General features: G+C 48.3%; 1 protein-coding gene across 2 annotated transcripts in view; it reads left to right on the top strand.

Moving 5' to 3' along the window:
• Positions 1-14,145, top strand: part of LOC126539960 (proteasome adapter and scaffold protein ECM29) — a 467,228-nt gene that overhangs the window by 158,594 nt on the left and 294,489 nt on the right. For both annotated transcript variants that reach the window (XM_050186788.2, XM_050186787.2), the window contains exons 12-13: positions 1,796-1,904; positions 13,161-13,229. In XM_050186788.2, coding sequence (XP_050042745.1) covers positions 1,796-1,904; positions 13,161-13,229 — 178 coding nt within the window. The remainder of the gene's footprint in view (positions 1-1,795; positions 1,905-13,160; positions 13,230-14,145) is intronic.

Genomic DNA, 14,145 nt, shown 5'->3' with positions numbered 1-14,145 from the left:
GGCAGAATAAAAGACATGTTGGGGATGCAGAAAAGCAGGGCTCTAACAAACATTGGCAGCAGATGCTGACTGAGGCAATTTTACCTTGGCTTTGTCTTCATTTGTAACAGACAACACAAGATAATTTTCTGAGTGTAACTACATTTATTTTAACTAACGGAACTAGAAAATAACAACATTAACTAAGTATCCTACTAATAACTAACCAAGCTAATTTATTAATGAACTAAACTAATATAATCAACTAATATGTAACTTGACTAACCTAACACAACTAATCTAATAACTGAACAAACTAATTAACCAACCAAACTCGCTAATAACTAACCTAACTAAACTGAACAACTAATGTGTCTAACTAAATTTAGATATGAATAACCAGCAGAGCTAACTAAATTAATTAGCTAACCAAACAAATAAGTACTTACTAAACCAACTAATTATCAAACTAATAACTAAGCTAAATAATCAAATTTACTAACTAATCTAATAACTACATAACTAAACTCAATAACCAGCATACAAAACTAACTGAATAATCTAATGACATAATAACTAAATAACTAAGCTAACTAAATAAGGTAAATAACAAAACTAACCGAAATAATTACCTACCAAACCAGAACTTTGATTATTTAAACAAAACTAAGTTATCTAACTAAACTAACAAAATTAATCAATAGCTAAACTAATAACCTAACTATAATAACTAAGCAAACATAGGTAACTCATTAACTAACCTAACTAATCAACTAGTAACTAACTTACTGAACTAGCTAACCAAATAACTAACTTATCTAACTAGACAACATTGGCTGCAGCAAGGTTTGTGAGTGGTGGTGCTGGCTAACACTCCCAGGGTTAGTTCTCGTAGTAACACATAAATCCCCCAGAATGTGGATGGGAAAACGGCGCCACGGTAGCTGAATTGGTTGAACCTCGCACGCTTAATGTGAAGATGTGGGATCGTTCCCCACCTGCAGCAAGTTGTTTTTTCATCCACTTTTATTTCCATTAATTTATGATTTCTTAATTCAGTTATTAAGTACAAGTAATTTCCCGTGTGCTGACCTTGGAGTCCTTGTTTGCTGGCTTCTTATGATAAGTGATGGTTGTAATTTATATCTAGTACTTGGGTCGAATCTCGCATTAGTTACAGCCTCTTTTCGGGAACTCGCAGCCCTTTTCCAGCTTGTGCACAGCCTTGTACATGGAAATACTAACTTTGTGAAGCCGTAGGACAGCGTCCGCGAACACGAGTGCAAGGCAAACCCTGGTGACCCCAGTGTCCACTTGGCTTTGTGAGCCTTGTTGATATTGGTCACCCGCGGCAATCTGAACATAGCAGTAGTGATCTTTTTGCTCCGCAAGGCAAGTTCTGCAAAGTGACTGTCTTCAGTGGCGACGTGCAGCATTCTATGTAGGTGCCACTGGTGGCTGCATCAGTGGTACGCCATTGCAGTATTTGGGCTTGACGACTAGGGAGAAGAGAAATCTGGCAGATGCTAAGCCAATGTGTAGGTGCCTGTGCAAGCTAAACAGGGGCGATGCTTTGAGGCGTCAGAGCCAGGAGAATGCAACAAACGGGAGTTTATCTACCGTAATGGGATGCATCACTAGTGGGCACGACTGAAAGTGTTTGGTGACCTGGGAATGGGGTCCGGTGACCACCGAGAGGCATGGTTTTACTGCTCACAATGCAGTTGCCCGACTGGCACCTTCTGAAAGCAGGCATTAAAAGCTAAGGTGGGCTTGTGGATCCCGCCGCTGCCTTTCACCAAGTGTGCACTTGCAGCCAGGAGGAGATTCGGCGCGAGGCGCTCAAGGCTCTCTACCCGGCCGAGGGCGGGTCCAGCGTGGCATTCCCACCGTTCCCCGACATGCTGCAGCTCGTCGGCAACAAGGTGACTGCTTTTGTTGCAGGGATGTTACATAAGCGGGAATGACAGCTATGTGCGGCTCTGCACCGCTGGCTGATTTCTGCTCAAATTTCTCATTTTGCAGTGAGTTCAGTTTAATACTGTGTTTGCAAGCATTACTTGCCCGATTCCTTCACAAAACACCTGGCCTGTATTGTGTGCAGAGTTGATTTTGGGGCGATGAAACAGCGGATCCCTCTGTTGCCACCATGGTAAAAGGTGAAAAAGAGCTTGTTAGTACATATCTGCACGAATACTTGGGGACAGCACGAAAAAAACGGGGCAAGTTGGGGGGATGCAAGTACTTGTACATATGTACCAACAAGTTTATTTTCAACCCTGGTGTGCTCCTGTTGTATAAACTGCCCTGTCTTTTTCTCTCTCTCTCTCTTTTTTTCGTTGCATTATTCCAGTATTCAAGTGAAAGATGAGTTTCACCACAAATAGCAGCATTGTTTTGTTACAGTAAAAACAAAAACAAAATTATTTTCGACGTCGCCACTGATGTTTATTGTGAACATCCACAGGAATGTGCCATTAAACTAAACCCTCTGCAAAGTGCACAATTTGAGCAGAAGTCAGCCAGTGCTTTAGCTGAAAGAGTCACGTACCATTGGCACTCCTGTTCAGGCAACACTCAATAAAAATGAAGTCATACAATATGCCATAAGTGCATTCCAAGGGTTATGATACATGAAGCTGCTTGTTTTAGGATGATGCTCGTATCTTTCTAAACCTGAGGGTAGATGAGTGCTTCATTATTCACTGCAAGAAATTCACTGACGATTATGACACTCCCTAATGCAAATTTTGAGCGCAGCTATTTGGGTGTTTTGAATTCGCGATATATTGTGGAAAAGAATTTGATTCTGAACAACAGGGTCTTTTCAGTGTCGGCGCTGGGCCTCTGCTCGGGCAGCTTGTTTAGCAGCTGCGGCAGATGAAGCACTTCCACTGGTTGCATCGCTCGTTGTTCAGAAAGAACTGGCCGACCCCATTTTGTATTATGAATATATTGTCATGTGGTCGTGACAGGGAAGAACGACACAGTGTTGAAACCGAGTTAGATTTAACCCTTCATTGGGCGAACTTGTTCCCAGCACAGGTAACACTCAAGCACAATGACAACTGCGAACGGAGTCGTCAATCATCGAAAATCTGACCTGCAGGTCAAGTGCATCGGTTTTCATGCATCACTCGTCGAAGGTTCGTGTGTAATCGTTTGTGCGTGCATGGCTTTCAGAAAGTACTACACAATTCGTGTCGTGCAAACACTAAGATTACAGAATGCTTTGGTGAGAACAGCCAACTAATAGAACTATCGATAACCTTCGAGAAACTTCTGATACATATAGGTGCGCCGTGCATCGAGGGACGACGTTCAACATTTGTTACCCGGTGAAGAATGGTGACCGAAGAAAGATAAAGAGGCACGGTACTCTGGTGCAATCTCATAGCGATCTCGCTGAAGATGTCTTGTACGGCACTAGGCTTTGCTCCTCGTGCTTACGACGTACCCTCCTCCTGTGCTTCCACCTCATGGTGCCGCTGTACTCTCCTCCTTCACTTTCCTCCTCGCACTCTTTTCGTTATCGCCACCTTTCAGTCCCCGCTACCCGCATTGCTCTTTCATCCTTCGCTGTTTTGCTCATTCACTCGGTTACACCAATGCCGATGTTCGCTGCAGAAACGGGCTCCTAAGAGCTGTGCTCTAAAATAAGTTGTAGGTACCGCGGCAGTAAATGATATTGCCCTCAAAATCCACTACTGGAAATGTTGATGCAGGTGTCAGCCTGGGATTCGAGGTGGGATTATGTGACCTCTCATCATGTCCCTCGTAATGGGAGCGAGTAGGAAATAAAAAAGCTGTGCTGTATTCATCCTTTCATGAGAGTTTCGCTAGTTATGACTCATTGTACTGCCCAGACACTTAATTGTATTAGCTGTGAAGAATTGGGGAGGGAAAACACTTCTTACTTGCCAGCACTCCCAAATTTACTGTAATGTTTATGAATTCGGGCTCATTTTAAAATGTTATTAATACTGCATGATGTTCTATAAGAAATAAATTCTTCCTGCAAGAACATTTCGCTTGTTGGTGTCTGAACCTTCTGTTGGAAGTCTTCTGATGGTCAAAAGGCACCAGATGGGTACTTCCTTCAAGCAAGTTAATGCCAACAAGATACTGAAGTAGGTGACATCGGCAACAGCAAAGTAGCTGAAAACATCGCTGGTGTCTAAAAACAGTGTGCTACTTCACAGTCTTTGTTGTACCAAGTTTGTTGCTGTTCATGTGCGGGGGAAAAAAAAAAAAAAAATGTCTTTAATAAAACACATATGTATCCCTAAAAAGGTGTGAGCTCAGGGCTAACTTTTGTAAAAGATTTCCTTTTAGAACGCTTTAAAGCCTTTGCTGCTGCCTGCATGTTGCATATAGAGGTTAAATCGTGGTTAGTTAAGTGTCCAGGTATACTCAAAAGGCGTGTGCTTAGAGCAGGCTTAAAAAAAAGTTGTTCTATTTTTATCTCTCCCCACCCTTTTTTCCCTGTATGTCGCGTTCACATATTTTTCTACGCATGTAGAAGTTTACAGGCTGGCAAATGTCTTTTACTCTTAGTGTTACTTAATGACAGAACATTTAATTGCACCCTCTTCATTGTCGCAAATGCCTGAAAGAAGTGTGCCTACTTGTGGAGAGTGCAATTGGTGTGAACATAAAATTGTGCATACAGCCACCTGCTCTAGTATCCCACTGATTATTTCAGTGGGATACTAGAGCAGACAGAGCACGGACCCTAAGCACGAGTGGCATTCACCAGGAAAAGCGTTGAAGAGGACAACTCACTAGAAAGCGCTGGAGAGGGCGACCCATTATATTGTTCCAATCCTTCTCTACAATTACCCCTGGGAATGAAAAGGGAGCCACCCGGCTACCTAATAGCTTGCCACTATGAGTGGGTCATAGTAGGGCTTGAGGTGGTTGACGTTGACAATGTCTCGTCCACTACGGCGCATGTCTGAAGACGGTTCAACAAGCTTGATCACGTAGTTGACCGGAGATGTGCGTTCGACGACACGGTAGAAGCCTTCATGCCTGCGCAGTAGTTTCTACGAGCGACCAGGTGCAGTTGAAGGGACTGAGACCCACACAAGCATTCCGGAGAAGACCATGAACGCAGAAGTGGTGTCACCGCGAACGCTCTTCTGGCACTCTTGGTCATTTGAAGCAAAGGCCTGTTGGAATCGCACCGCTGGCCCGAGTTGTTGGGGTCTCGGTGCTGACGCCCGTTATTGCCAATGGGTCGCAAGCCCCAAGGGTAGCGTTGGCCTGGCGGCCTGGGGCACTGGAAGCATCCGAAGGTCCCGGCAAAGCATGAGAAGACTGGTAACAGAACAACTTGTTTATTCTAACATAGCAAAAGAGCGGCCGGTCAGGTCGACCGGAGTGGAGAGACGGGAGAGCACGTAACTCAATAGTACAAATCGGAGCCTCTCTCTGGCGTCCGGGGGCAGCTGCTCTTATACCCTCGGCGTCGCGGTCCAAAAGGGAAGGAGGGAAGGTCACGGGATGAAGGTCACGGGACGGCGCAGCAGGGGCCCACGACGGCGCGAGCGGTTGAGCCGAGAGACCTCCAGGCCCCTCATTCGGGGAACTCCGCTCCCCGGCTGCCGCGCTTTGACAAGCGAGGGCACACACACACACACGCACACACGAAGACACGTGGCACTGAAACACGCCTGGACACGCTTGGCGGGTAGGCGTTGCGGCGTCGTTGAACGGGCCAAAATGTCCGCCGCTTTGAACAAAGCCCCGGCGTCCGTTGCATCCGCGCCGGCATTACCGCGCGTTGTAGGCGAAACGTAACAGACCGCCCCGCCGGGAGAAGGAGATCCCGATGGTCAGGGGACTGCATCCGCTGTCCGGAGGGATGTCGCTCGATGATGCTCATAACCGAAGTTGGGCGTCCTTGGCGTTTCTTGAGCGCAGCGCACAGAGAAGGCCTCGTTCTCACGTTCAGGTGCACACAGGACACTGCAAAGTGACTTCGGGAGAGTTGACATTTTTGTTCTCGTTTCCGGCAAGCGTTAGAACCACGCCTGAAAGTCAACCGCTCAGTCAGCAAGCACGGCACAACCCTCACTAAGCCCTGCCAGGCTCTTTCCCCTTTTATACTGCTGCCTAGTTCCTTACAGTAGTTTAGCAGCACTCAGAACGCGTCCACAAATCGAAAAAATTGCACTAAAAAGCACATCATCACTTTGAAACACTACACAAAAGCAATAAGTTAAAAATCCTGCCTCAGGAAGAAAAACATCAGTAACAAACAATTTTGAGGCTGATTCCCACGTTAGGGGCTTCGACTTAAGCCATCGGCGTTACCGTTGAGACTCCCCTTTTTGTAACGAACCTCAAAAGAATATTGTTGCAAAGCGAGGCTCTAGCGCAGGAGGCGGCCATTTTTGGGAGAGATGGTCTGCAGCCATTGGAGAGGGCAGTGATCCGTCTCAATGATAAACCTCGAGCCAGCTAGGTAACATGACAATTTCTGAACGGCCCACACGATACACGCACACTCTTTCTCGGTGGCGCTATACGCCTGCTCACGACTGGTCAGCTTACGACTAGCATACAGGACGGGGTGTTCTACTTCTCCATTTTCCCGTTGGCACAGTACAACGCCCATGCCTCGCTCACTAGCATCACACTGAACAACGAACCCTTTTGTGTAGTCGGGCGATCGTAGCACAGGTTGGCTTGTTAGGGCGCTCTTTAGGGCGCTAAAAGCTCTTTCCTTCGTCTCATCCCAGACGACTGTTTGCGGCTCTGTCTTTCTTAGAGCATCCGTCAAGGGAGCCGCGATATCAGAGTACCTGGGGATGTACCTCTGATAGTAGCCGGCGACACCTAAGAACGACCGAATATCGGTCTTCGTACGCGGTTGCGGGAAGTCTCGCACAGCGGCCACCTTTATTTCAGAGGGGCGGCGACGACCCCGACCAATCACGTGTCCGAGGTAGACAACCTCGGCCTGTGCTAACTGGCACTTGGGAGCCTTGACTGTCAAGCCCGCATCGCGCAGGCGGGTTAGCACTGCCCGCAAGTGCGCCATATGTTCCGGCCAGGATGCGGAGAATATCGCTACGTCGTCTAGATACGGTAAAGCGAATTCTTGCTGTCCCCGCAACACTTTATCCATGAGGCTTGAAAAGCAGTATGGCGCGTTCTTCAAACCAAAACTCAAAACTGTAGGACGGAATGTCCCCATTGGTGAAATGAACGCCGCATACCTACTAGCCTCTTCTGTAAGTGGAACCTGCCAATAACCCCTGACAAGATCTAGGGTGGAAATAAACTGAGCGCTACTCACTCTCTCAAGGCGCTCCTCGATGTTAGGGATCGGATAAATTTGATCCTTAGTGATGGAATTAAGCCTGCGGTAGTCGACGCAAGGACGAGGTTCCTTGCCCGGTACCTCAACTAAAATCAAAGGGGAGGTATAATCACTCTCACCCGCTTCAATAACACCGAGCTGTAGCATTTTCTTTACCTCAGCCTCCATAATCTCGCTCTGGCGGGGTGACACCCGGTACGCCTTGGATCGTACTGGCTCTGGGGAGGTAAGTTCTATGTCATGAGTAAGGACAGAAGTCCTACCAGGCCTCTCAGAGAACAGACCTTGAAACTCTTGTAAGAGCTGGTGTAGTTCGGTTTTCTGCTCAGGCGACAGCGATGCTTTACTTATTAAGTCACTAATGACTTGATCGGTGTCTTTCCTGTTTGTCACTGAGCCTGGTCCCGGAAGCTCGACCGGAAGCTCTTCTAACTTTCCCGCATCGGGAATTTCCTCTCCAGTATCTGGTGCCTTTAACGCTACAGGCTCAATTTTATCCCGTTCGGGCGTGCTCTGAATACTAGCTTGCTGCGCCTCTGACCCTTTCTCATCGTTCAACAACGTCGGCCCCGCAACTACCGCCTTTGCAGCGAGCTCCCGAACCTTCGATCTGGTTAAGGCCTGAACGCTAGCCTCACCAAACAAAAGCCCCTTCTCGCGCAGGAGGTGATCGGACCTGTTCGAAAATAGGTACGGGTACTGGGGGGGCAGCATAGATGACACTGCGGCCTCCGTCTCAAGTGCTCCGAAAGGTCCTTCAATAAGCACCTTTGCTACCGGCAGACACACGCTATGAGCTTCCACTGCTTGCTTGATCCATGCGCACTCGCCCGTGAACATATCGGGTTCTACGTAAGAGGGGTGAACTACATCCATTGTAGCTGCGGAATCGCGAAGCACTCGGCACTCTTTCCCGTTCACGAGGAGGTCTCGCATGTAAGGCTCGAGAAGCTTCATGTTCTCGTCAGTGCTGCATATAGACAAAAACACGACTTGTGTTTTTGTTTCTGGACACTGCGCCGAAAAGTGACCCGGCTTCTGGCACGTATAACAAACGCGCGCTTGCCTCATCTCGAACCGCTTTCTGCGTTCGGCTTCGGTTGCCGCCGTCTCCTTACGTTCGGTCGGACTGCTTTCACTCGCATCCGCACTACGTGTGTCCCCCTTTGCTCTCATGGGCGTGAACTTTGGCCTCTCAAACTTGGAGCCAAATTCACCCTTTTGACCGTCCTTAGCTCCACGAGCCCGACGCGTCACAAACTCCTCGGCTAACTCAGCGGCTCTAGCCACCGTACTAACGTCTGGCCTATCCAAGACCCAGTACCGCACGTTCTCAGGTAACCGACTATAAAACTGTTCTAGCCCGAAACACTGCAGAACTTTCTCGTGGTCACCAAACGCTTTCTCTTCTTTGAGCCACTCCTGCATGTTTGACATAAGCCTGTACGCAAACTCTGTATATGACTCACTTCTGCCTTTCTCATTTTCCCGAAACTTCCGACGGAACGCCTCCGCTGACAGCCGGTACTTTTTTAGCAGACTCGATTTCACTTTGTCGAAATCCTCTGCCTCCTCTCTCTCCAAGCGAGCGACTACGTCGGCCGCCTCGCCGGGAAGCAAAGTGAGCAAGCGCTGTGGCCACGTTTCCCGAGAGAACCCCTGCTTCTCGCACGTTCGCTCAAAGTTAACCAGGAACAAACCAATGTCCTCTCCAAGCTTAAACGGCCGCATCAGGTCAGTCATTTTGAACAATACTCGTTCTCCTGCACCGTGTGCCTGACTTCCATTACGAGCGCGTTCCATCTCTAACTCGAGACGCTTCATTTCCAAAGCGTGTTCGCGCTCTTCTTTTTCTTTCTGTTCTTTTTGTTCACGCTCATCTTTCTCTTTCTGTTCTTTAAGTTCACGCTCCTGTCTTTTTGCCGTCTCCCTCTCCTCAATGGTCTCAAGGCATTCCGACAGCTCGTCATCCTCAGCTTCTAACTCAAGAATAGCCCTTAGCAGTTCTGGTTTTCTGAGTTTGTCTGAGACATCCAGACCCAACTCTCTCGCAAGCTCCAACAATTTCGGTTTGCGCAACGACTTCAAATCCATGGCTGCTCTGAATGCTGCTTTCTCTACTGCCTACTATTGTCTTGCCGCAAACTAACCCGGTAGCAACGACAACCACAATTACCAGCTCTGTTTCTAACACTAACAAAAGCCTGGCAAAACTCAGAAGAAGAAAGTCCCGCACTCACCAAACCTCGCAGCCAAGACTTCAGCGCAGTCGTTCCGCTGCAGGCAACCAGTCATCACACAGGGCTCGTTGCGCTGCTCCCGGATGGTCGTTGTGCTGCTCAGCATACAGTCAACCGCATCTCTTCGCTGCTGGCCTCCGTTGTCGCGATCTCACCGCTGGCAACCAGATGTTGGAATCGCACCGCTGGCCCGAGTTGTTGGGGTCTCGGTGCTGACGCCCGTTATTGCCAATGGGTCGCAAGCCCCAAGGGTAGCGTTGGCCTGGCGGCCTGGGGCACTGGAAGCATCCGAAGGTCCCGGCAAAGCATGAGAAGACTGGTAACAGAACAACTTGTTTATTCTAACATAGCAAAAGAGCGGCCGGTCAGGTCGACCGGAGTGGAGAGACGGGAGAGCACGTAACTCAATAGTACAAATCGGAGCCTCTCTCTGGCGTCCGGGGGCAGCTGCTCTTATACCCTCGGCGTCGCGGTCCAAAAGGGAAGGAGGGAAGGTCACGGGATGAAGGTCACGGGACGGCGCAGCAGGGGCCCACGACGGCGCGAGCGGTTGAGCCGAGAGACCTCCAGGCCCCTCATTCGGGGAACTCCGCTCCCCGGCTGCCGCGCTTTGACAAGCGAGGGCACACACACACACACGCACACACGAAGACACGTGGCACTGAAACACGCCTGGACACGCTTGGCGGGTAGGCGTTGCGGCGTCGTTGAACGGGCCAAAATGTCCGCCGCTTTGAACAAAGCCCCGGCGTCCGTTGCATCCGCGCCGGCATTACCGCGCGTTGTAGGCGAAACGTAACAGGCCCGTGTGAGATTGTGACAGTATTCGGCATGTCTGGCTGTGGCAAGAATAGGTGCACACTCAGATGCATCCGGCTTGTATGGAAGGATTGTGTCGATTGTGTGCGACGGCTGCTGGCCATACAATAAGAAAAAGGGTGAAAAGCCAGTGGTGGTCTGAGTGCCGGTATTGTAAGCATAGGTTGCAAAGGGCAGAATGGCGTCCCAGTTTATGTGGTCGGAGGCTATGTACATTGAGAGCATGTCGCCAAGCGTATAATTGAAATGTTCTGTGAGGCCATTGGTCAGTGGATGGTAAGCAGTAGTTGTGCAGTGCACAGCGAGGCACTGTTTGAGGATGACTTCGACGACTTCCATCAAGAAAACACATCCGCGAGCGCTGAGCGACTCCTGTGGTGGACCATGACGCAGTATAAATCGGCAAAGCAGGAAGGAGGCAACATTGTGCACTGTAGTCGTGGGGAGCAGAGCAGTTTCGGCGTATTGCGTGAAATGGTCAAACACCACGATGGCCCAGCGGTTGAGCTCATTTGAGATTGAGCACTTTTAAGAATACTACAGAACCATTTCTCTTGGGTGGTCATACCAGGCCACGATGAGGTCCACGGAAGCCGTTCCGATTGGCCTCGTATTTAAAGAGGGCCTCCCATTCACCTTACCATCTGTGAATCGTCCAAGTTAAGCCGCAACAAACTTTCCTAGCTCCTCGGCCAACAATGTAGCTCCTGTCTTGAAGTGGGTGCCATATATTTTGAATGGAGTCGAAATCTGAAGTGCTGCAGAGTACTGCTGCACTGTGGCCATACCTGCACTCGCAAGCACAGCGAAAACGGTGTCGATTTGTTTGTGATGACAAACAACATGTTGTGACTTCTATGGGATTGGATTGAGACAAACTTACAGGTTAGCAGCAGAATGTTAAAGCCATAGGATCTAAAATATTTGTTTTAAGATCATCAATTTTGCCGTTATTAGAGTGTAACATGAGGAATAAAAATCTGGGAAAAAAACTCGCATTGCAATTAAGTAAATATGGTATACTGTAGTGACAGCTGACAAAAAAAAGCTCACTTTTTTGGTTGGCAGCTCTTTATGGCATGAATTTACTGGCCAGCTAGATAAGGTGGTGTTAAAGCGCTGATTTCATCAAGCTTTAAATTATTTACTGCAACTGCTGTTATTTCCTTTGGTGCCCCTTACTTTGTGCAAAACTCTTAAAATGCTATGCAATGTCTCCCAACTATGTAGTGTAGGGATGTTTGACTCTCACACGTCCCCTGATATGTTGTTTTCTCCGCATGTCTTGCGTCTCCTGTAATCTGGCTTCTCTGTGTGGCTTGGTGCCGGTGGCAGTCGGTCTAGTTGCAGCGCATTTCGAGAGATGGCGCGAGTGTGGTGCTGCTAGCACCACCTGACGGCGGGTTGGTCGGGCGCGACAGGTAGTAGGCTCTTCCTCTTGGGCTCGGGGTCGGCAAGCAGCGTGGACATTTTGTGTGTGTTACGATCCATGCTTCTGTGAAATCGTCTTGTGTGGCCTAGGAGTGGGACACTAGAATAGACGAACAGAATCGTTAGAGCACGCCACCATTAACATGACCGTACGTGCAAATGACCAGGCGTTAGTGTCCAGCATGGGGTGAACATATCACTCGCTATCCGGTCGCGGTGAGTCGGACTTCCGTAATTTGTTGCGTGTCCATCGGCATGTTTTGTAAATAGCAACTCGGCTAGCAGGCATTAGTCTATGAAAGCTGCAATAAATGCCCTTGTGATTGTTTGCGCTACTGTGTTGTTGTTCCTTTGTTCGAAGAGCACGGGTGAGAACTCCACAGCAGTGACAGCAACACAGTGATAATGAGTGATGACACGGTGGCAACAGTAGTGCAACAGTGATAGTATGATGATTGCACTTCACTTACTGACATCCACGATGACTGTTTCTTTGCATGGTGAAGGGTGAAAAATGGTTGCCGCACTAAAAGCCACACTGCAAACAACAGCTGGATCATATGCCATCTATGCAGCATTAATGTACTGCCTGCTGTTGCCTCCAAAACACATGCACCACTTGAAACCTGCAGTATGCAATGAACCCCTCAGAAACTGCCAGACATAACAGTTGCATAAGCTCAGTGGTTAACGCATTCAGCTTCCACTTACACGTTGCCACAAGGGCATAAGTCCAATTCTCAATGGTAGTGAGGGTCAGTATTATTGTTGTTTTCCACACTGTAGGGCACAAGAGGAGGAGGTGGCCTGACAACTTTGACACAATGACAGCAGGATGGCAACAGCAGCAGTGGCATGGGAAAACAACAGAACAGAAAGGGAGGACAAATGGACATGCATGGCTAGCCAGCTTTTGAGCTATTAGCTGCTGTCAGATAAAAGGAAAGGTGCTAGAAATGCAAGGCATGCTAGCTAATTGGCATTGATCTTTGACGAAAGTAGGACAGCTGAAGAACAGAAGACAAGATGCCTATCCTGTATGTTACTTTTTCTCTGCTCTTCATTTGCGATTGCTTTTTGTTTCGATCAATGAGGAAAGGAATGTTTAAACTTCCTGGTTTCCATACGATGTTTGCACAGGCCGGGTGAGGGGTGATACAGGAAAAGGTCAATGCATATAGTGAACGTAGCTGCCTCATCTGCGATGGCCCCATCTTGGCAGGTCAGGGACTGGGGGACAACTGTAGGCAGGACCTTTGTTCAGCTGTGCTGAGAATGGGATCCACGTGAGGGTCACATCGTGGCTTACCTTTTGTCTTGCATTCAAGACTTACCCTCGGTTATTGCTTTTCCTGCAGGTGGGTGCGACACCATCTGGCCTTCCCCATGTTTCAAACCTCCCCTGGAGCCGACTGCAGTACTTGGAGGTGAGCTGTCATGGGCCTGCATTTAATTTTGATGATGTGTGGTGGGCAATAGTTGCCCAGGGAAGGTAGCTTGTTTCCTCACAGTGCAAATGACCAGGCGTTAGTGTCCAGCATGGGGTGAACATATCACTCGCTATCCGGTCGCGGTGAGTCGGACTTCCGTAATTTGTTGCGTGTCCATCGGCATGTTTTGTAAATGTTCAAAAATGTGACAAAAAAAAGCTCACTTTTTTGGTTGGCAGCTCTTTATGGCATGAATTTACTGGCCAGCTAGATAAGGTGGTGTTAAAGCGCTGATTTCATCAAGCTTTAAATTATTTTAAATCCAAGTGAAAATTAGAGGCACAAAAATGTGCAAACGCCAGTTGCTGGCTGCCCAAAACTGTGCATGGAGGAAAGTGTGCAAGGGGCAGTTGTCTTTTTTCATTGATATAGCACACCAAATGCACATCCGGTATGAATGACTGCTTGCATGTACCTGTGCCATGCACTTCAAGAACTGCTCTGAAATTCTAAGTTCTGTTCCCAACTGCATGTGCAGCACATTTGCGACCCACTTTGTGAAGGTGCTCGACTCGCTGACATCGCTTGATGCTTGTCTTCTGACGCTCGTCTTCTGTGACTTGATGCTTTCGCATCTTTTGACGTTTGGCTTCCTCCCATGCCACAGATGCAATGGTGGGAGTCGTTGCCACAATGAAAGATGCCGCAAGCCAACAAGGGGTCTTGCTCTGTCTAGTCTCTATTTTGATCATGAATAGCACTGAAAGGACAAGGACAGGCATCAGAACAACACACAACTGATGCAATGTGTTGTCATTTTTATATTTTGTTGTTATCTTTTTAGCACTACTTAGGAACATATTCCAATATGACAGACCAACTTGCCAGAATTACTGCCTTGGCTCTATATCAA

This window comes from Dermacentor andersoni, chromosome 2, assembly GCF_023375885.2.
Source record: "Dermacentor andersoni chromosome 2, qqDerAnde1_hic_scaffold, whole genome shotgun sequence".
NCBI classification, from domain to species: domain Eukaryota; kingdom Metazoa; phylum Arthropoda; class Arachnida; order Ixodida; family Ixodidae; genus Dermacentor; species Dermacentor andersoni.
The sequence above is the reverse complement of the archived record's forward strand: the minus strand, read 5'-3'. Positions and strand labels throughout refer to the sequence as shown.